Source organism: Eschrichtius robustus, chromosome 15, assembly GCF_028021215.1.
Source record: "Eschrichtius robustus isolate mEscRob2 chromosome 15, mEscRob2.pri, whole genome shotgun sequence".
Taxonomy (NCBI): domain Eukaryota; kingdom Metazoa; phylum Chordata; class Mammalia; order Artiodactyla; family Eschrichtiidae; genus Eschrichtius; species Eschrichtius robustus.
In genome coordinates, this window is record NC_090838.1 from 26,787,607 (window position 1) to 26,810,923 (window position 23,317).

General features: G+C 39.3%; 1 protein-coding gene across 4 annotated transcripts in view; it reads left to right on the forward strand.

Moving 5' to 3' along the window:
* Positions 1-23,317, forward strand: part of LTBP1 (latent transforming growth factor beta binding protein 1) — a 419,491-nt gene that overhangs the window by 128,130 nt on the left and 268,044 nt on the right. For all 4 annotated transcript variants that reach the window (XM_068564861.1, XM_068564862.1, XM_068564863.1 and 1 more), the window contains exon 4: positions 17,709-17,878. In XM_068564861.1, the coding sequence (XP_068420962.1) occupies positions 17,709-17,878 (170 nt within the window). The remainder of the gene's footprint in view (positions 1-17,708; positions 17,879-23,317) is intronic.

Genomic DNA, 23,317 nt, shown 5'->3' on the forward strand with positions numbered 1-23,317 from the left:
AGAATGTGGCAGGAAAAGTATTTGAAAAGATAATGGCTGATGGTTTCCCAGATTTGGTGAAAAACAAACTTAAAGATGAAAGCAGGTCAGCAAACCTCAAGATGAATACAAGGAAAATCACACCTAGACACTTCATAGAAAACTGCTGAAAATCAACGAGAATGTTGAAAGCAGCCAGAGCTAAAAGATAAATTACATACAGTAGAACAATGATATAAATGATGGGTCACATCTCATCAGGAACAAAGGAGGTTGTAAAGTGGTAGAACATTTTTAAAGTGCTAAAGAAGCAAGCTATTTGAAATTTTATGGCCAAAGAGAAATCCTTCAAAGACAAAGGTGAAATAAAAATATTTTCAGAGAAGTGAAAATGGAGACAATTTGTTGTAGATCTACCCAACAGGAAATTCTGAAGGAAGGTCTTCAGACTTAAGGGAAATGACACCAGATTCCACCAGATGGAATAGTGTGGGGTTTATAGCATAAGTAGATGTAAAATTCATACATTTTAATATATTATGAGTGCTGTAGAGATCTTAAGGATAGTGAGATCTGTGAAACTGTCGGTGTTCTTACAAGAAGAACAAGAATTTTATGGTGCTTCATAGTTTTTAGTTTTTTAAAAACATGTAGGTCGGGCTTCCCTGGTGGCACAGTGGTTAAGAATCTGCCTGCCAATGCAGGGGACACGGGTTCGAGCCCTGGTCTGGGAAGATCCCACATGCCACGGAGCAACTAAGCCTGTGCATTCCCAACCACTGAGCCTGTGCTCTAGAGCCCGCGAGCCACAACTACTGAGCCTACGTGCTGCAGCTACTGAAGCCCACGCGCCTGGAGCCTGTGCTCCGCAAGAGAAGCCCCCACAATGAGAAGCCCGTGCACTGCAACGAAGAGTAGCCCCCTCTCGCTGCAACTAGAGAAAGCCCGCATGCAGCAATGAAGACCCAATGCAGCCTAAATAAATAAATAAATGAATGAATGAATGAATGAATGAATGAATAAATAAAACTTAAAAAAAACCGTGTAGGTCATTTATAAAATCATTCTCCCAGGATTGTTTGGGAGAAAACTTAGATGATATGAAAATCAGATTGTAAGAGAAAAGGAAGTGGTGGTGGTAGTGGGTGTAGATCAATCACACATTAAGGGGACTGGAAGTAGTTGCTGGAGCAAACAGAGTTTTTGTAGAATTATTTTTAATAAATTCTGAGAGATCCTTCTCTTATGGTAACTCTGATAGGGTAGAAAGGGTGGGGATGGAAGGAAGAGGAAGGCACTGATAACCCACTCCTAGTAGAAACAATGGCCAGAATCTAGATGATCTAGAATTATAAGTCTACAGAATCCATAGGTAACTAGGTGATCAAAACTTTCTTGAAGGAGTTTTGGTGTAAAAAGTATCCTGCTCAAACGTATCCACTCTGCTCTCCAAACTTTTGGATCGCACACTGATACCAGCAAAAATGTCTTAGTATGTACCCTATATATGTAGCCCATGAACTATTGAGCTAATATATTATGAATGTTATAAAACATTCTAAACAAGATAAAAAGGAGGAGAAATACAAAGAAACAAAAGTAAAGTTCTAGTATTATTGGATCACAGCATTATATTTTGTACCTTTTGAGAATGGTATCTAGTTTGAAGACCACTGCAGTGACAATAAAGTGGGAGATACTTGTAGTTATTTTGTTTCAGATTTTCTGTCTATATTTCTATTTATGGAGTATACATAAAATTTTATACAACTGGAATATCATATGCCTTTTAAAAAAAATCATGGACAGCTTTAAAATTCAATCTTGCTTTTTACCTTTACTATCATTCCTCCCCACTTGAACCATACTACTCCCCTTCATAGATAACTTAATAACCTAGTGCCTAAGCTGTGCTATGTTTCCCATGTCCATACAGTCATTTATTATTGCTTAATAAGTAAGGACATAGTATATGAATGTTTCTGCATCTTCATTTTCTAACTTAAAATAGGTTGTAGAAAATCCTCCAACATAGATAAAACTCATTTTTAATGGTTACATAATATTCCATGTTGTAAATGTGCTGATTTATTGAACTATTCTTCTATTGGCCATTCAGCTTGTTTCCAGTGTTCTTAACTTTTTTTGCTGTTATAAACAGTGATTCAATAAACATGTTAAATATATATCCTTATGTACTGGGATTTATTTCTTTAAATTATAAAAGGTGCAGTTACTAGGTCATTGGATAGCTTTATCTTGAATTTAAGTTTTCTAGACTGATTTCCAAGGTCTTAGAACTCACATTTCCACCAGTGATGCCAAAGAGTATTGTTCTTCTCCCACTTTATGTCCCTGTCAGCCATAGTTCCATCCTTTTTTCCCCACATTTTCGTGATTTGAAAAAATCTTGGCAGAGTGGGTGTGAAATGCAGTTTTAAGTTTGCATAACTAGTGAGGCTGGGCATCTTCTCAGTCTTCTGGATTTTTCTCTTCAGTGAATTGCATGTTCATGTCCTTTGTCCATTTTCTTACTTGGTTTTGTTCCCATTGGGTTACCCATTTGTTTTGTTGTTAATTTATAAGAGACCTTTGTATCTCATACCCATATTTTTCACGTGCATTGCAGGCATCTTTTCTAATCTCTTATTTAATTATTAACTTTATTTGTGGTATCTCTATGCACAAACCAATTTCTGTTTTCTAAAGTCAACGTAATTTTTCCCAAAGTCAAATTTGAGTTATTTGCTTAGAAATTCCAATGCAGAGTAGGGTAAGAGCCCTGAGAGCAAAGTTCTCCTAGTATATACAGGAGCTGGAGAGGCACTGCCTTCACCATGTTCTCTGGATAGACCTACCGTGCAGGGGCTTAAATTGGGCACATACCCAACCAAGGTTTGTTATGAGCCCTGTTGCCCTACTGTGGGAATATCCAGCAGGGCAAGATTTACTTGATCGCATTTTGCTGCCTCTCACATAGTTTTGTCCTCCTTGTGCCTCAGACTTATTGAAATAGGCCATATTTTTTCACTAGATAATATTGGCTTTAGGAAAACAACATTTCCAGCAGTGTGGATCTTGCAGGTCCTGTAGGGCAGTGGATATTTTATTTCAGCTGGATCAAACCCTGAAAGAGGAATGGAACAGATGTTTGAATTTGGTTAAATGCTTTCAATATTTATTACTTAGGTGACCTAGTTTAGCAGCAGTTGTAATAGAAAAAAACAAGGCCATTTGGGAAAAACAGAGTTTATTGCATTCACCTTAAAAATCAAAAAACTTTCGCCTTTTAATTTTAGTTAGCTTGAATGTGGGGAAGTAAAACCCCGAGAGATTCTCTTCCCACTTTGAACAGATATTTACATGTATACTACATTAAAAGTAGTTTCCCATATGAAATATTTTTTGATGTGACTAGAGAACAGTTTTGGAGCTACAGTTCTTGATGTGCTTATAACTGTGTTTCAGAGATGCGGGACTTTTGAGGTCATCTCATAGAGCCTTACACCTTGTAAATGAGGGAACAGACTTAGAGGAATTTGATCCACGGCTCTCAGAGATTCAGTGGCACAGGCAGAAGTACAATTTGAATTTCCAAAATCTGATTCAGTGTCTATGCTTTCTCCATCTTGAGTGCTGTGGATGCCGTGTCCTGGAAAAGTGAGCTCTTGGATCCTTGTACCGTTGTATCCATCCTTGACTCTTTAGATGCCAGTCTCAGAGCTCAGTGTAAGGAAGGTGCTGGCTAGGAAGAGGGAAGACTGTAGAAGAATAGCTTGTCTGACAGGTTCCCACTATCTTTTTCATTCTTCCGGCTTTATAGGTAATGAGGGAGTGTACAAAGTTAACAACCAAAACCAGAAACCATGAATGTCCCTTTCAGCTGCCATTAGGGTCCATGATGGAGAGTTGACTAAAAATTCATGTAAATACAGTAGCTCTAACCGTGCTGTGGGAGAAGAATTTGGAGAATGAGCAGTTGGGTATGAAAGGCTTACCAGACAAGTAGATATTTATTTCCCATATCTGGCCAACCAGCCATTAATTCCTTGCAGCGTTGTAAGACGTGGGTCACTGGAGAATGTAACATTATGGCAGCAGAGGCTGAAATCTCATCATGTGGTGTAAGGAGCAGCTACCAAAGGGAAGAGTGTTAGAAAGCAGGAGGGGAAAAAAACTGAAGTGATAATGTGGGGGATAGAACATATACCTGATTATTACTGTAAAATTGGCATCTTAAACAGTTGGCTAAAAGGAGAGAAAAACATATTTGGAATAGACTGAGATGAATAAGCCTTACGTTTTATCATCCAGAAATACTGAAGGATGGGGAGCAGGAAGGGTAAGAAACCTGCCCTTTCCTTCCCTGTTTTTTTATTTTTGTATTTTGTGTAGTTTTGGGTTTGTTTGTAGGGAATCTGGGGTCTTTTTACATAGGTTTTTTTTTTTTTATAGTGGTAAACCTTGGCTATTTTAACCTTTTTAAGTGCACAAGTCATTGGCATTAATTACATTCATGCTGTTGTGCAACCATCACCACTGTGTTTCCAAAACTTTTTCATCACCCCAAACAGAAACTCTGTACCTATTAAACTATAACTCTCCATCTCTCTCCCACTATTTTTCCATTCTGCTTTGTCTCTATAAATTTGCCTATTCTGTGTGTAGAATCATACAGAATTTGTCCTTCTGTATCTGGCTTATTTCACTTCGCATCATGTTTTCAAGGTTCTTCCAGGTTGTAGCATGTATCAGAACTTCATTCCTTTTTATGGTTGAGTAATATTCCATTGTGTGTGTATCACATTTTGTTTATCCATTCATCTGTCAAAGGGCACACCTTGGGTTGTTTCTACCTTTCACCTGTTATGCATGATGCTCCAGTGAACATTGGTGTACAAGTATCTGTTTGAGTCCCTGTTTTCAGTTCATTTTGGTCATATACATGGGAGTGGAATTGCTGGACCATATGGTAATTATGTCTTTAGCTTTTTGAGGAACTGCCAAACTATATTCCATAGTGGCTGTGGTGCTAGGTTCCTTGACTCTCTGTTGGAAACTGGTGGAGGTCTCTCACTTGTAGGTATAACTATATAGATAACTGACCTCAGGGTTGCTGAATGGGACTGTAAATTCCAAACTCAATATTTACAAATAACTTCAGATTTTTTTTTAATAAAAATTGTTTGAAACAAACATTGCTTTTAACTATACATTTGGGCAGTCTCTGAATATGAACTCTAATGTTACCGGAGGGGTGAAATCCTGTATTTGTGCTCTCCTACTTATTGGTGGAGGGGAGTGAAAAAATCTGACACCCTTGTGTGTGCATCAGATATTGTGCTAGGTATTTTCACACCCTTAACTCACTGATACCCAAGAAAACTATAGGTAAAGTCATATAATTAATGTACCTCCATGTTTACTAAATAATGAGGCTTCATTTTGTAAACCATAGAACTCACAATTCTCAGATCATTATATCAGAGGAATGAAAATGTTTCTCTATGCTTGTAATCTGTATTTTGATCAAGGATCACACAATGAATTGTAAAAGCCTTTATTTAGATTATGTGTGAAATTAATATATGTTAATTAATAAAAATGAATTGTTTTTAAAGAAACAAATCCCATTTCATGTTGTCTTTACATTAACTTTGTGAGGTGGATAGCATTACTCTCATATTGCAGTGAGGAAATTGAGATAATTCTCCCCTTCCTTCCCACGGCAAGTGGTAGAGTTAGGATCTGGTTCCTAGAATTTGATGAAAAAGCTTTGCAGTTATCACTTCCTAGTAGGGTAGAAGCCCTTAATTATTGTTTACATTTTGCATTTTTCTTAGATTGTATTTAGTTAGATTTACTCTGGCCTCTCTTAGTTTAGATAAATAGGAGATGGCTGCAATTCCTTTTAAATTTGTGTTCAGGGATGCTGTCCCAAGTAACCAAACGTAGTAACTCATTTTTGACAAAACTAAGGACTTTGGTTATTAACAATATTTCCTTCCATGGTTACTTGCTAAATAAATCATCAAAACCTTGAACTGAATAAGTTTAGTCATCTGTGCTTTTCAGAGCTTTTGAGCAGTTACGTCATCCTTTGCAGATAGGATATCTGCCTCATTAGCTTGTAGCTTTTTTAAAAAAAATTTTATTTTATTATTATTTTTTATACAGCAGGTTCTTACTAGTCATCCATTTTATACACATCAGTGTATACATGTCAATCCCAATCTCCCAATTCATCACACGCCCCCCACCCCCCCACCAACCCCGCTTTCCCCCCTTGGTGTCCATATGTTTGTTCTCTACATCTGTGTCTCTATTTCTGCCATGCAAACCGGTTCATTTGTACCATTTTTCTAGATTCCACATATATGCATTAATATACGTTATTTGTTTTTCTCTTTCTGACTTACTTCCCTCTGTATGACAATCTCTAGGTCCATCCACGTCTCTACAAATGACCCAATTTCGTTTCCTTTTATGGCTGAGTAATATTTCATTGTATCTATGTACCACATCTTCTTTATCCATTTGTCTGTCGATGGGCATTTAGGTTGCTTCCATGACCTGGCTATTGTAAATAGTGCTGCAATGAACATTGGGGTGCATGTGCCTTTTTGAATTATTGTTTTCTCAGGGTATATGCCCAGTAGTGGGATTGCTGGATCATATGGTAATTCTGTTTTTAGTTTTTAAAGGAACCTCCATACTGTTCTCCATAGTGGCTGTATCAATTTACATTCCCACCAACAGTGCAAGAGGGTTCCCTTTTCTCCACACCCTCTCCAACATTTGTTATTTGTAGATTTTCTGATGATGCCCATTCTAACCAGTGTGAGGTGATACCTCATTGTAGTTTTGATTTGCATTTCTCTAATAATTAGTGATGTTGAGCAGCTTTTCATGTGCCTCGTGGCCATCTGTATGTCTTCTTTGGAGAAATGTCTATTTAGGTCTTCTGCCCATTTTTGGATTGGGTTGTTTGTTCTTTTAATATTGAGCTGCATGAGCTGTTTATATATTTTGGAGATTAATCCTTTGTCCATTGATTCATTTGCAAATATTTTCTCCCATTCTGAGGGTTGTCTTTTTGTCTTGTTTATGGTTTCCTTTGCTGTGCAAAAGCTTTGAAGTTTCATTAGGTCCCATTTGTTTATTTTTGTTTTTATTTCCATTACTCTAGGAGGTGGGTCAAAAAGATCTTGCTGTGATTTATGTCAAAGAGTGTTCTTCCTATGTTTTCCTCTAAGAGTTTTACAGTGTCCATAGCTTGTAGCTTTGATAATTAGAAATAGAAGAAAAGTGGGGATGTGCATGGTTGGAATTTCTTTGTCTTTTCATTATTTTTTCCTCTCTTGCTATTTGTTTTCTCTTTCTTTTTGTGAATACTAAGCAGTATTGCCACCTTACACGTAAATAATGTTTTCTACTTTTTAACTTTTTTCTTCCAGTTTTATTGATTTTTTTTTCTACTTTTCAAAGTACTTGTAAATAGATGATCTCATTTGATACAGGTTTAAAAAAATTTCATATACTTGTAGTTTGTAAACAGAGAATGGTTTAAACATGTAAAAACAGAGGAAATAGTATGGAGAAACTCCAAAGTATCCATCCTTATCAATTCAGAGCCAATTGTGTTCTTTTATACTCTGCCTACTTCTCTTCTTCCCCCTGATTATTTTGAAGTCAATCTGTAAATATTTAGCATATATATCAGTATCGCTAAAAGATAAGGGCTCTTAACACATACCCTCAAGACCTTTAGCCCACCTAAGATAATTAATAACATTTATCATTAAGAATCCAGGTAAATTTCCCTAGATGTTTCATAAGTTTTTAACAGCTTATTCAAATTGGGATCAAAAACTGTTTATCGTGGCAGTTTTTGTTTCTTAAATATTTTGATCTGTGAGTCCCTCTTCCCTCTTTTTTTGTTTCCTTGAAATCTCTTCACTGAACTGTAGATTTTACTGGGAAATTAACATGTACTCTGCCCCTTGAATTTGCTGTAAGTGGTGTGTAGGTCTAGACGCTTGATCACATTCAGGAGTTTTGATGGGACTGCTTCCTAAGTGGTGGTGTGCTCTTCCATCATGGGGCGTGTGTCGTCTTTTTTTGAGATGTTAGCAGTCATTGATTATTGACTACATTTCAATAGGGGTAGCAAATATGGTGTTTTAATTCTATCCTTTTTCTGCTAGAAGAATTTTCCAAACCATCTTTCCTCAGTTGTTTGTTTGAGGTTCAGTTTGTATCGAGAAAGTAGCGGGTTATATATTGGGCTTTTTCAGACAAACAAAACCAATTACGTGTGTGCATATGTGTGCGTGTATATATACCATATATAATGAGATTATTTTAAGAAGTTGGCTCGTGTGATTATGGGGGCTGGCAAGTCCAGATTTGAAGTAGGGCCAACAGGCAGAGATCCAGGAGAACCTAACCAATGGTGCAGATAATGTTAGAAGGCAGAATTCCCTCTTAGTCAGGGAGGCTGGTCTTTTTGTTCTATTCAGGCCTTCAACTCATTAGATGAGGTTCACCCACATGATGGAGGGCAATCTGCTTCCTCAGAGTCCACCAAGTTAAATGTTAATCTCATCCAAAAACACCCTCCAAGTTGAAACATAAAATTAACCATCACATGAGGGTGTAGTGCTAATAGTTGATTGACCAGTTTTCAAATAGTGAGTTGATTAACATCTTCCAAAGGTGACTTAGTTTTTTTAATGAATGGATACATTTAAACATATTTCAAATCATTCAACCCAATCACAGTTATTCTTTGGCTAATGGAGGCTTCTTCAAATTGCTTCATTAGACCTTTTGACCTTCTAGACCTATAGTGATGTCACTTCTCTCATTTCTAATATTGATAACTTGTCTTCTTTCTCTTTTTGTTTATCAGTCTAGCCAGAGATTTATCAGTTTTACTGATCTTCTCAAATAGCTTTTATTGACTTCCCCCCACCCCCAAATTCATACATTTCTGCTCTGGTCTTTATTTCATTTCTTTTTATTTTGGGTTTTATTTTCCTTTTTGCTGGTTTCTTTCATTGGAAGCCAAGGTCTTTGATTTGAGACCTTTCTTCTTTCCTAATACAGGTATTTAGCACTACAACCTTCCTGCTTGGTGTAGTGGTTTAGCAGCATCCCGTAAATTTGGATAGGTTGTGTTTTCATTTTCATTCAGTTCAAAATAATTTTTTTTTTTAATTAATTTTATTTTTGGCTGCATTGAGTCTTCATTGCTGCGTGCTGGCTTTCTCTAGTTTCAGCGAGCGGGGGCTACTCTTTGTTGCGGTGCGCAGGCTTCTCATTGCAGTGGCTTCTCTTGTTGCAGAGCACGGGCTCTAGGCACGCGGGCTTCAGTAGTTGTGGCGCATGGGCTCAGTAGTTGTGGCTCGCGGGCTCTAGAGTGCAGGCTCAGTAGTTGTGGCTCGTGGGCTCAGTTGCTCTGTGGCATGTGGGATCTTCCCGGACCAGGGCCCGAACCCGTGTCCCCTGCATTGGCAGGTGGACTCCCAACCACTTTGCCACCAGGGAAGCCCCAAAATAATTTTTATTTCCCTTTTGATTTTGTCTTTGATCCATTGGTTGTTTTGAAGTTTGGTTTTTAGTTTACAAGTATTTGGAGCATTTTCTAAAGATACTTCTGTTGTTGATTTCTAATTTAATTCTGTTATGGTCAAAGAACATAATTTTGTATGACCCAAACCCTTTAAAAGTTACTGAAATTTTTTATATGGCCCAGAATGTGTTCTATCTTGGTAAATATCTTGTATGCATTTGGGAAACATGTGCTCTGCCCTTGGGCAAAGTGTTCTATGAATGTCAATTGGGTTAAGCTAGCTGATAGTGTTGTTCAAGTCTTCTGTATCCTTACTGATTTCTGTGTACTTGTTCTGCCAATTGAAAGGTACTAAACCTGCAGTTACAGCTACAAAGTTTTATCTATTTCTCATGGCTTTTTTTTTTTTTAGTTTAAGTTTTCGCTTCACGTATTTTGAAGCTCTGTTATCAGGTTCACAACTGTTGAGGTTCTTATGTCCTCTTGATGAATTGACTCTTATCCTTATGAAATGATGCTTTTTATCCTTGATAATATTCTTTGCTCTGAAATCTACTCTGCCTGTTATTAACAGTGCCACTGCAGCTTTTATCTGACTCATGTTAACATGTTACCTCTTTTTTCATCCTTCTGTTTTTAACCTATTTGTGTCTTTATATTTAAAATGGAATTGTTGTAAGCAGCATATACAACACCTGGGTGTTTTTATTCAGTCTGACAGTCTTTGACTTTTCATTGCGTTAAGACCGTTTACATTTTTTAAGCACTTAATTTCAGTCCACTTCATTCTTAAAAAAATTTTTATTGGAGTATGGTTGATTTACACTTCATTTTTTTTAAATCTCCCAAGCATTATGATTATTAAACTTCCCAAGAGGAGGCCTTGCTCACTGTGCTTCTCAGAGTCTCCTCTTCATTACAGCTCTTTTATTATAGTCCCCTCCCTTCTAGGAACTTGGGATTAGAGGGTTGGAGAATTCCTTGAATGTTCGCATGTAGCAGTCAGGTCCAGAAGGCTCTTCTAACATGGGCTATTCCAGGGCACAGGGTGCCTCTGAGAGGCCAGCAATTGAGGTCAGACAGATGTCTTCAGAGGAGAACGTGACGACTGTGAGAGTAGTGTGGAGAATTGTCGGTGCAGCCCTGAGCCTTTCTCCCTTGTTATCCCAGACAATTCATGTCTGGCCCCAAATGCTTCTGACCTTGTTGGCATAACCAAAGCCATACAGTAGATGGGACTCACCTTCCTTAGAAAGCAGTTTAGTGACTGACGAGATCTTATCTTTGCATCGTGTCTTTATGGCACACCCTCAGCCCAATGCTAAGCAGTTTATCAAAGGGTTTTCTCCAACCACATTCTATACTGTTCCTTTGAGGAGTTCTAATAAAAATGATTATTTTCGTGGCCATCCCATTACATTTTCAGTGCTATTCTAGCATTCCTTACACCCAAGCCACCCGAACAACTTGAGTACAAGGCCACCTTCCTGTGGCCTTACTGGGGCTTCCAAAAGACACAGGTGGAAGTTGTATGTTTTTTTAATCCATTTCTTCATTGTTGAATCTAAATTCTTGTGTTCCTGGCTGCATCATTTCTGTGGACATCTTCATTGCTACTCCTGGAGGCCATTGGCTCTTTTACTCAGGTCTTCATTACACCTGTTCTGTGATAATAGCTCATGGTTACAGCAGTGTTTCTCAACCTCAGAACTGTTGACATTTTTAGCCCGATAAGTCTTTCTCATGAAGGACTGTCCTGTATGTCATAGGATATTTAGTAGCACCCCTGGCTTCTACCCACTAGATGTGAGCACCTTACCTCCAAGTCCTGATAATTACAGATGCCTTCAGATATTGCCAAATGTCCCTGGGTTGGGAGTCAGATCACCCCAGTTAAGAACCACTGGTAAAAGAAAATCGGTTCAACTTGGTTGAGTTTACCATGTTTATTCATGATGACCACCAAAGCTCCCTTAATTTCCATGTCTTTCCAACATGCCCCCCAACCCCCAATATCTACCTTCTTTAATTTTATTTTTTCAATATTTTTTTGTCTTTTTCATCTCATTTGAAGCATAAGACTTTGTACTGGTCTATCCCTACATTGATATTTTCAGTGTAATCTTTACTTTCTTCCTGTTCTCATGACTGTGTTTGCTTGTTTCATTTCACTTTGTCTGTGTTTGTTCTGGCATGCTCCAGCCCTCACTCTGTTACTGGAAATCTGTGCTGTCCTTTAGTCTCCTCATCAGCAGCCTTTTACCTCCTTATTTTTTTTGGTTGGATAGATAATTTCCTATGAATGGGGTTACTGAAAACAAACACTTGTCTCCCCTTACCTCTGTGTGTGTGTGTGTGTGTGTGTGTGTTACGCTGCCTTGCGACCTCTTCCTAGAGGGAGGTTTTTCTTTGTCCGTCTCTGTGCACATTGTCCTTGAACTTTGCAGGAAAGAGCCTTTCTCCATCAAATCACAGCTTGCATTTCTTATTTACTTTGGTGCATTCTGTTCTTTGAGGAGCATCCACCCACACTTCCGAGCTACTTGAAACACAACCGGGGCACATATGACCACTTGAATTTTGTAAAGAGAAACAGGCCCTGAAAGACTGGAGGTGACTTCTCTGTGGCAGCACTGTTTCCTCTCCCAGTTTTTCTTCATCCTGATTATAAACCTGAGTGCCCTAATTATAGGGGAGAGGGTTTGATCATGTCAGACCTACCTTCTGTGGGAAACATTTTATGGCCTGTCGGAGGCTCCCTTCTGTGAGGTCCAAAGCCCTTTCCTTAAGTGGAAAGGGGCTTGGGTGTTGCCAGATCCTTCCACCCGCTCTACAGGTCAAATAATGGATTTAGTAGAAATATGGAAAATTTTAGTCCATTCTTGTGCCAAAAATTGCCACTGTGAAGGCAGAAGTGTAAACAGTGTGTGACTAATCCCTTCTTTTAAGGAAAGAAGTTTTATGTAATTGTTTCCTTTCTACTTACAAAGATACAGAGGTTTACACAGATTCAGGTCTTCAGATGGCTGGCTGTACCCCGACTTCTGGCCTGCTTCTCTTCTTTTCCGAGTGTCACCAATAGAGCACCCATCAAGTGTTTCACCCCATGCAGTCCCACTCCTGTCACTCTTAAAGTGGCAGTGCCGAGGGGGCTGGTGACCTACAACCCAACCCAGTGGCCTTTTCTAATTGCTTGTTTCCCTGCCTTTTCTGCAGCAATTTTCAGGTGGTTCTCTCTCCTTTCCATCTAGAAACTTTCTTCCACTTATCGCTTCTGTATCTATGTTATTTTTGTTTTTATCTCCTCTTGATTTTCTTTGTGTCCCCACCACTAAGTGCGACTAGCCTCCAAGACTGTGTGGTTCCATAGTTTTTCTGAAACATTTTTGCCTTAGAAGAATTTGGCCTCTCTTGGAACATCACTGTTCCTAAACTCAGAGGCTTTCTGTATCTGCTCCCCAGAGATCCACCCCACATTTCTATCTCTAAAACTAACATAATTATCTTCCTCACACACTGGCCCCTTTTTTCTGACTGCCTTAACTCGGCACACCTCCTTGCCTTTACTTTTCCTCTTGGACTTGAACCAAAAATACCGTTCGAGTCAGCCAGGCTGGAAACCTTCATCATCACTTGACTCCTTTTCCTTTTGCTCCCCGCCACCCTTAATTTAATCCTCAAGTCCTATTACTCCTTCTGGTAGTGACCTCTGGCCAGTTCTAGATTTATTCCCTTTAAATGTTGTCTAAAAACTGCTTGCCGTAGGAGATGAAGATTCAGCTTATTCATTTCACCTCTTGCTCCCCACCCTTCCTCTCAAACATCATTGTTTAGTATTAAGAGTTTGTCTCTGCATACTCCATCAACACATTTAAACCTCTATTTCCTCTAACGTCAACCTCATCTTTCAAGGTTGTGAATGTTCTCTCATGACCCTCCATTTTGTAAGATGAGGGCAGTGGCTCTCCTCATCTTCCCTTCACTTCTCCTCTTCCTCTTCCAGAATTTGCCAACCTCCTCCAGCTAGGTATGTACATTTATATCACCTACGTTGGTCACATGGGTTGTTTCTAGCAGTTACAGCCTTCGCAATATTGTCTGTGGGTGTTCCACTCAAGGCGAAGCCAAGTATAGGGTGCTTAGGTTGCTCCCTCTGTGTGTCCATGGCCAACACCTCTGTGCTTTCTGAAGGAGTGTGTTCCTAGCATCAAATGGGAATGGATTCTCCCTTTTCCCATTCCATCAATTGCGTATATATAGTCAAGTTTCTCCAAAATCTCAATCATGTTTTCCATTGTCATGACTCCCCCTTTTCTCCCTAGGATCATTCTCCTGGAGCTCCCTGTCTCCTGGTTGCCTGGCAACCTTCCTTTTAGGGGAAATATGGGAAACCAATCTTGAAGCTAGGGGATCTCCAAACACCAGAATGAGAGGGCCTTACTCTGGGGGAGTAAGTTTTGTGGTTTGTACCACATAGTTCCATTCTTTTAGAGAAGAAGACTAATTTTTTTCCCTGATGGGGGGTAGAAGCCTGACTTTTGGATGTTCTCTTTGCTAGAATCGGGGAGAACAGCTGCCTTCATATGTAGCCTTCTTAGTGAAGACACCAGTGTTCAGCCCTACTTCTCATTATCACCCTGTGCTTTACTTGGTTTGAGTATCCAGAACATGTCTGTGGTCTCCTGGGAAGATGGCTTCCTCTGTGCCTGTGTGATTTTTCCAACCAGTGTCCTTAAGCTACTTTGTGACCCATTAGGAGTCAGGAAGTCATGACATCAATGTAGTAGTTCAAGACTGTCATTTAAAAAAATGACAGGAGAGAATATTCGTGTCCTTTGCATAGTAAGGATAAATATACTATTTTGTAATACTTAGCTGTATTTAAAAAAAAATATGTATGGATGTGTACTGGATCTCCATGTAAAATGTGCTTCTTACTGTAGATTGAGATAAAAGAAGTTAAAATATTTAGGTATGGCTTCCTTCCTCCTACAACAGTCAACATTTCTCAGTCTGCCCTGCTCTCTTACAGATTTGTTAAAATTTTTCCTGTATGTGTTAATGGGCTATGTGAAACATTTTTAGTATCCTTACCTGTGCCGCACATCAGAAAGGATGCTGGAGCCGAGACCCTGAGGTCTCCAGCTCTGTCAAATGTGAATTTCTTACTTATGGGACTGAGTGGATATCCTGGGGAGTCCAGTGGAGTGGGGGAGGGAGGAACACTTGGGACAGTAGATGTTTGTCAGAACAGAGTACTTCAATATTTTAATGACTAGTGTGGCTGTCCTATTGCATAACAGCCAAATGTCAAGTCTGGATTTCTTTTCTTTTTTTATTCCTTACCTGTAACTTTTAGGGCTTCTTTGGAGGAAGGGAAAATATATGGGTGCCCCCAAATCCATTTTGAACCAGGGGTCCTATAGTTTTCATTTTAATCTAATTTTCTTTAAACAGTTTGGTTTTCCTTTACAAAATTATTTATAATGCTATGACAGATCTGATTTTCACTAGCGATTGTTAAGCCTTTTTTTTTTTTTTAATGTAAAGGTATGGGGGAAGAGAGGAGAAAATCCCAACTGAAAGGAGATTTTTTTTTTCTTCCCTGGGAGATAAGAAACACTAGATATACTTGAGTAAAAGAGAAGGAAAAGAAGAGTTAAAGAGGATATATATTTGTAAGGCTGAGAGATGGTCCAAAGTGGAAATAATTGTGAAGGGTGAAATTAGAGGAAAAGGTAGATGCCAACCATGAAGGGGGAAGTGAGGAAGAGAGAGTAGGATGCTGATTACACTTAATTTCTATTTGTGGAATGAGTGAGTGGACAGTTGCCTCTACTTGCCCCACATGGTGTCACTTCTCATGGCTTTGCTTCTCCATGAGGCCATGAGACAGAGTGGCCTGTCTGTTCATGTGTCTGTGTGTCTTTGCGAGCACATGTATTTATTTACATCCTCGAATTGGAGGAAAGTGAAGGAGATGGAGGACGAGGAAGCACAGCTCTGTGTAGTTTCATATTTGCAATGTGTCTGTCACTTGTAGGATAGTTATAGTAAGACGTGGGTACCATTACCAGTACTATTACTCATTTTCTTTAGTTAATGATGGCTGAGGTTTGTTACTCAAGTTCTAGACCTGGTACAGCTCTCTTGTTTGTTCATTACCTTTTTGTTAACGTTTAGGGAAAAGGAGCCGACACACACATGTGCTTTCAGCTCGTTTCTTGCTGCTTCTCACTTCTGTGATTCAGAGGGGAGAGAAAGGGAGGACCTCAACTAGGAGGCAGAGCCCACGATCACCCTTATCTGGCTGTGGTCAGAGCAGGAATTAGTTGTAGCAGCTTCAAGGTCTCTTGGAATGCCGGGCTGTCCTCTTCTGAACAGGAGTCAGCCCGTACTTCTCTCAGCAGGTCCCAGTAGTATAGTGACGGGGTTGACAGCGTAGCTGGGGAGCGAGTTGCCCCTGCGATGAGAAGGAGGGCTTCCCCTTTCCACAAGGCAGACAGAGCAGCCTTGTGGTTCTTAGCAGTCACCACCAGATGTGTCCAGCTGTTTCACTTTCTACTTCATCCCAATCAAACATACTTAAAGTTCAAACCAACACTTACATCATCGAAACAAAAGTGTTTACAATGTTAAGCTTTAGGCTTTTAGTAACTTAAGTCAGTCATCCAGTGACGAAGAGAATGCCCTTCCATGGCATTGCGTCTGGGAAAATCTAGGCTCGAGATGTATTTTCCTAGGCTTTCCTAGGACTACAGGGTTGAACGTAATAGATTTAGATCGCTGACTGACTAAGAGGGAAGCACCCTTAATCCCAGCCTCTTCTATTTGTCTCTCATGGATGTCTTGTCTCACAAAATAGCTCATCCATCCCAACCAGAATGAATCCAATAGGCTGGATTTAGTCAAGATTCTGCTACTGCTTTTGATGAGACACTGTGTGGGTGTTTTTGATGGCTTGATGATTTATCTTTCTTACCACCCGTGGTGTCATTTCTTCCTCTTGTTCAGATAGTCCCCCATTAGGGCCAGTCTTTTGGGAAGATGGTTGACTGGGCTAAACTCATGCTAATAAGGTGCCACAAAACCCCAGTTATAGTATGGTAGTTTGGAAATATTGTTCGGTTTAGATGGCTTTAACGTGTCACAGTCAGTAATATTCAAGATTACAGCAGAGGGCAAGTTTCCTTCCAAAGGCTCAGTTTGCTGCTAAAATGGTCTGTTCCAACAATTTTAATAGCAAGTTTGCATTTTCCAGAATTATTTGGTATATCTTCTTTATATTCTACATTGTTTGTCTTGCTTAGTGAATGATTTCAATTCTGTCCCTCAGGGAGTGATTAAATCTGGATGAAGGCTTATTTTAAAGTATACAGTACATGCAGCAGTAGAGAACTGTCATAGAAGAGAAAAGGGTTCAGCCAGAAGGGTGAAAACACAGTAATCGAGTTCAGGAGTCCTCAGAGGTCTTGACTCCTGTCACTGACAAAATTATGAGATTGTCGTAAGTTGTTATTCTTATTATTCTTAGAGACTAGTAATTATGAAACACTTAACCTCAATAGTACAGTTTTAATCATTGAGATACAGCATGAAATATTAAAAGAACTGTTAACTACAATGTTATGAGTGTGTTTTTTCCCCATGATCATAATTTATATTTCAAAAGATTATAAAATTTTTTTCAGTTTTTGTGTGTTCAGATTTTTACAAGAATTTTTTTCTTAGCCCTGTGCAGCAGATAGTCCATGGTACAGAATAGGAAAGTGAGGCTCAAAGAGGTTTAATACCTTCCTGATATACATACCTGTTCATGTATGTTTTTGTCTTAAATATAACTTGCGTGTGTTGCATGAGGGCTCGTGGTAGCTGTGCTTTCAGTGCTTTGATAGACTCCGTCTGTTGATGACCTGTATGTCCTTACACTTCTTGACTAGACAGGCAGAGTCCCCTTTCTGTTGGAGGTTTCCAAGGGTAAGGTGTTATTATTTCTTAATATGTCATGACTACAGTATTTGAAGGAAAAAATTAGCCTTGCATGAAATGTTTATGCTCCTTTCTAAGTTTAACTGATCTCTTATTCTTTCCTTCTTAGTTGACTTTAAAAGTCCGTTATTAACTTCCTTATCCTTACTTTGTTTCTTTCCAGAGTGACACCCCTTTCCTCACAGAATGTGATGATTCATCATGGCCAGGCCCAGGAATATGTGCTCAAGCCCAAGTACTTTGCAGCTCAGAAGGTGATTTCGGGAGCGCAGTCTACTGAAGGTTCATTCCCTGTAAGATTTGGACACGACCATGTGGCAGCACGTTTTCAGTGTGAGTATGTCCTGTCAGTCATCTTTCGAAGTTACAGTATCGTGCTTTGGAAACACTTCGCTCTGTAGATGGCTTTAATGTGTCACAGTAGATGAAATTCAAGAATCATTTTTTTAAAAATCCGTACTGGTTCCTGAAACAACCAGACAGCAGTATGGTTTCCTTCTTCAGAGGAAAGGCAGTTTTCCTGGACATTGCAGGATCTGAAGTGACTTGCCTGTAATACTGTTTCTGCAAGATGGCTCCATTTCCAAGATGTACTTGCTCTAATTTTCTGTACAGTTGTATGGCTGATATGTTTACATTGATAAAATATTTTCCTTAGTGAGATAGCCAGGACTTATTCTTTGTGAGATGTCTGCAGGGTCCTGCATTACCCTCCGAGATTTACCTACAGTGGATGTTTTCATGTCAGGAGGGCAGTGTTTTTAGTATATCGGTTCCATGGTGTGGCAGGTTTTACTGAGTTTGTAAAGAGCTCTTGTATCAGTGGCCAGCTTGGTTAATCTCTCACTATGGGGGAGGTTCAAGGACAAGCCCCGGCTCAGAGGGTGGGGAATGTGATGATTTGTGGGTTAAATATTACAGAGTGTCTGCTGGCAGCATCTGGAGAAAACGTTCTTCAGTGAGGCGGCAGACTGTTCAAAGGGGAGAGCTGGATGCACAGGCTCCTTCCAGCAGCTTCCTGCTCTGTCTCACGTTGATGGATGGCCTGCGCCATAAGTAGTGAAAGAGAATGCCAGTTGTGAGGTTGAAAAGGACTGTCTTTCACCACCCAGAGTAGTGCGGAGAGCTGAGAGAGAATTCTTACTACTGTTTGGCACTTCAGAAGTCTGTGTCTGTATGGGCTTGATTCCTGGGGACCACCTCCACATCCCAGAATTGGCCATTTAACAAAAAGAGTAGCTAATATAAGGTATGTACATTCCACTTTTCATCTTTTGAGAAAATTGTGCTCAGGACTTGAGGCTGGACCCCAGAGCAATAGCCTGAGGTGATTTATTGGGATGATAAGGGAAGAATGGAGAAATTGTGTAGATCATCTCCTTGCCCTTTAGAAAGGATAGCTTTCAAGTTATTTGCAAAACAATAGATGTATCATCTTGTTTTTAAAGCTCCTTTGATTTCAGTGCTTAATAGCCTGTTCTCTAGAAATATTCCTAAGTATATAATATTTTTCTTATCTCTAAAAATCTAGAGGTACTACTATTTCCTTGAAGCTTTATGTAGATCATATTTTATAGAAGCTCTCCAAAATTAGAATGTGATGGGAAGAGTTTTTGAAAGCTTATGATCATACTGATAAAAGAATTCTGAATTTCATGGAGGTGTCAGGAAAAGATGGTTTGGGAATCTCTGGTATTAAGACTGGAGACTAGTTTAATTTGCATGAGTATCATCTAGAGCAGGGGTCTGCAAATTTTTTCTTAAAGACCAGATAATAAATATTTTAGGCACTGGGAGCCAAGATACAAATTGAGGATGTTATATATAGGTACGTACATAACTATTTAAAATGTAGACATTTAAAAATGTAAAAACTCTTAGCTAGTAGGTCGTTTAAAAAAAAAAAAAAGGTAGCTGGCTGGATTTGGCCCATGGGCTGTAGTTTGCCAACTGGTAATATAGAGACTTAGTTTCTCAATCTACTAAAAAGACAACCTATGGAATGGGAGAAAATATTTGCAAATGATGCGACTGACAAGGGGTTAATATTTAAAATATACAAACAGCTCATACAACTCAGTATCAAAAAAAAAACCCCACCCAATCAAGAAAGGGGCAGAAGACTTGAACAGATATTTTTACAAAGAAGACATACAGATGGCTAACAGACACATGAAAAGATGCTTAACATCTCTATAAGAGAAATGCAAATCAAAACCACATTGAGGTATCACCTCACACCTGTCAGAATGGCTATCATCAAAAAGTCTACAAATAACAAGTGTCGGAGAGGATGTGGAGAAAAGGGAACCCTTGTACACTGAGGATGGGAATATAAATTGGTGCAACCATTGTGGAAAACAGTATGGAGGTTCCTCAAAAAACTGAAGATAGAGCAACCGTAAGATCTAGCAATTCCACCATATGATCTAGCAGTTCCATTCCTGGGTATGTATCTGGAAAGAGTGAAAACACTACTTTGAAAAAATACATGTGCCCCAGTGTTCAGTGCAGCACTACTTACAATAGCCAAGATATGGAAGCAACCCAAGTGCCCATCAACAGGTGTTTGCATTAAGATGTGGTGTGTGTATATAAACAATGGAATATTACTCAGCCATAAAAAAGAATGAAATACTGCCATTTGCAGCAATGTGGATGGACCTAGAGAATTTTATGCTTAGTAAAATAAGTTGGACAAAGACAGATGCTGTATAATATCACTTATATGTGGAATCTAAAAGATAATACGAATGTATATACGAAACAGACTCAGAAGGAGGGAGGGACAAATTAGGGGTATGGGTTTAATAGATACAAACTACCATATGTAAAATACATAAGCAACAAGGATATACGTATAACACAGGGAATTACACCCATTGTCTTGTAATAACCTATAATGGAATATAATCTGCAAAAATACTGAATCAGTATGTTGTATACCTGAAACTAACACAGTATTGTAAATCAGCCATGCTTCAATTGAAAAAAATCAATCTGCTGAAAATACATAGATCTTGGACCTGATTGACTGGTGCCTGGAACAGGACAATTAAACCAAAAGATGCTCTAGAGGCCCTGTGTGTAAGCAGCTGTTCTTCAGTGTCACTATTCCCAGCAACCCACCCTCCTCCCCATGATGATTCTCAGACGTAGCTCCACTTGGTTTGGAGGCAGCCAGAAAAGCATGAACTACCAGGACACCAGTTGTGTTAGATAAGTCTAGTTTCCTTTAATGTTAGAGTGACATGCCACACAGCGCTGGGGAAAGTAATGGATGTTACTCCTGGTTGCTTATAGAAAGTCTTTTGATACTGATGGAAATAACATTTTCACTGGATGACCCATTAACGGCCATGCGGCTGGACTGAATTGCATGAATCACCATGAGTTCCTCAAAAAGTTAAACATAGAGTTACTCTATGACTCAGCAGTTCCACTCCTAAGTATATACTCAAGAGAAGTGAAAACGTGTGTACACAAAAACGTATGTACAAATGTTCATAGCAGTGTTATTCACAATAGCCAAAAAGTGAGAACAACCAAACTGCCCATCAACTGACAGTAGATAAACAAAATGTGGTATATCGTGCCATTGGCTGTTCAGCCACAAAAAGGAATGAAATACGATACATGCCACAACGTGAATGAACCTTGAAAGCATACTGAATGAGTCCAGGTACAAAAGAATCCAGATCACATATGATTCCATTTTTATATGAAATGTCTAGAACAGGCAAATTATATGAAATATCCATGCAGACAGATAGTAGATTAGTGGTTGCTGGGGGCTGGGGAGAGCAGGAATGGGGTGTGACCATTGATGGGTAAGGAGTTTCTTTTGGGCTGATGAAAGTGTTCTGGAATTAAATGGTTATCATGGTTGCACAAAGTGTGAATATGGTAAAGCCATGTTATGTTAAAAATAACACAAAAATACTTAAAAATTATTTCCCAATAAGTAGTTATAAAAGTTTCAAGGAATGGAGGTCACTGGTTCTCTCAGAAGTGCTAAGAATGGTGTTGGGTAGAGGGGATCTGCTTTATCCAGTACCTCTTTCGGTAATTTGTAGGAAAGATTTGACTATGTAAACCAAATTCTGTTGTGGTTGGCTTAGTAGTGTTTTTAACCTAGAGGGAGGGAAGTTGAAATGACATGATGATAACATTTAAAGGCAATCTTATAAAAACAGTCGGTTCAGATCATCTTAGTATCTGCTCAGGAGCAGACCCAAATATCTCACACCTAAAGAGATTATTTCAATACAATGCACTAGAAAAAGATCTTGAGGGTGATAAGTATCCATTCCAGACTATCTGCTGTTGTGCTGAAAATACCATGGGACGCTTGATGATATTAAAAACAGAAAATAACATTTCTATTTTGGTCCATGGTGGAAGAATTTTTTTATCATCAGGGTTAATAATGGAGAGCTTCTTAAGGTAGAGTGTGGAGTTACTTATAAAGGAGAGCTTTAGGATGAGCAGAAATATCCCTGTAGCTGAAATAGTTCCCTAGACTACTGATTTGCAGGTTATGCAAAGAGTCCTAGAGCTAAGAAATTGGAGAATCTCTGATTTGAATATTCACCTGCTCCACTTTTTTTTTCTATTACCTTAGTTTAATATTTGGAAATTTTTAGAAATGTAAACTTTTATAATTGGATTTCTCATTGCTAATTCCAGTGGTTTTCCTCTCAAGGTGGACTTAGCTTTTAAAAAGGTTAATTATATTTTAAAGTTGTCTATTGAAATCTTACTTCAGATTCAACAAAGCCAAAATCTTAAATTTCAGGAAAGGCAGACACCATCTTTTATATGCTACCTTTCTAAAGTTTCTAAAATTGATACAAATCAGACTCTTAAAAGAGTTGCTAATTTATCTCCTGATGTGCTGAGAGACATGAGAGAGTGATTGATTATTGGCATTGAGAAAATATGATACTGTTCAGTTATAAAAAGTTAGGAGAAGGCCACTTTTAATTTTTACTTAAATTGTTAAACATAGGCTTTCTGCTTAGGTAAACACCCATAGTGGTGCAGGAAACACATACACAGCCCCATTAGGCCGCTTCTGACAGAAGAAAACCTTATCGTGCCTGCACTGGGACCCCAGGAAACATCTTAGCCCTGGATCCTGTGTCTGTGCTGACCCCTCCCAGTGCTTGCAACAGGCCAGTCGACTCAGCTTCTGCTCCCACCCTCACCCCCCAACATGAGTCATGGGCTGACTGGAATTCCTGGCTCTCCCCCATTTGAAGATGCAACAGCCCTCCTCAGCAGGTCTTAGGTTTGAGAGGGAGGCAAAGAGTCCACTGAGCAACTTTGCTGCCCAAATCCCTGCAGCCCAGTTCTGGCCTGACCTCAGTCCATGTTCCCATACTCTGAAGAGCACGGGCCCTTTGGGCACACGAGCCTTCCTCTTTTAGTGACACTACGGTTGAATGTGCTAGCGTTAGCCTTCAGGCTGTGTTCACACTGCCACCGAGAAGCATAAGACATGAAAGCATCTCAGGGTTTGATGGCAAGTGTTATATCTCCCCGGGAAAAAAAAGTTCATGTGTCTGGAGTGAAGATTTTCTGTGGTTGCAGACTGACAGAGCGAAGATGTTACCATTAAAACTGCATCTTCCTGGTTGTCCTGAGAGAAGAGAGTAGTTCTGCAGAAGGTTAGAGGACACATCCAAGATTTTTGCTTTAGCAAAACAAATCTGAAGTTGAAAGGATAGGCAGGCAGTATTTGGCTTAGGCTGTTGTGCTTATGCCAGC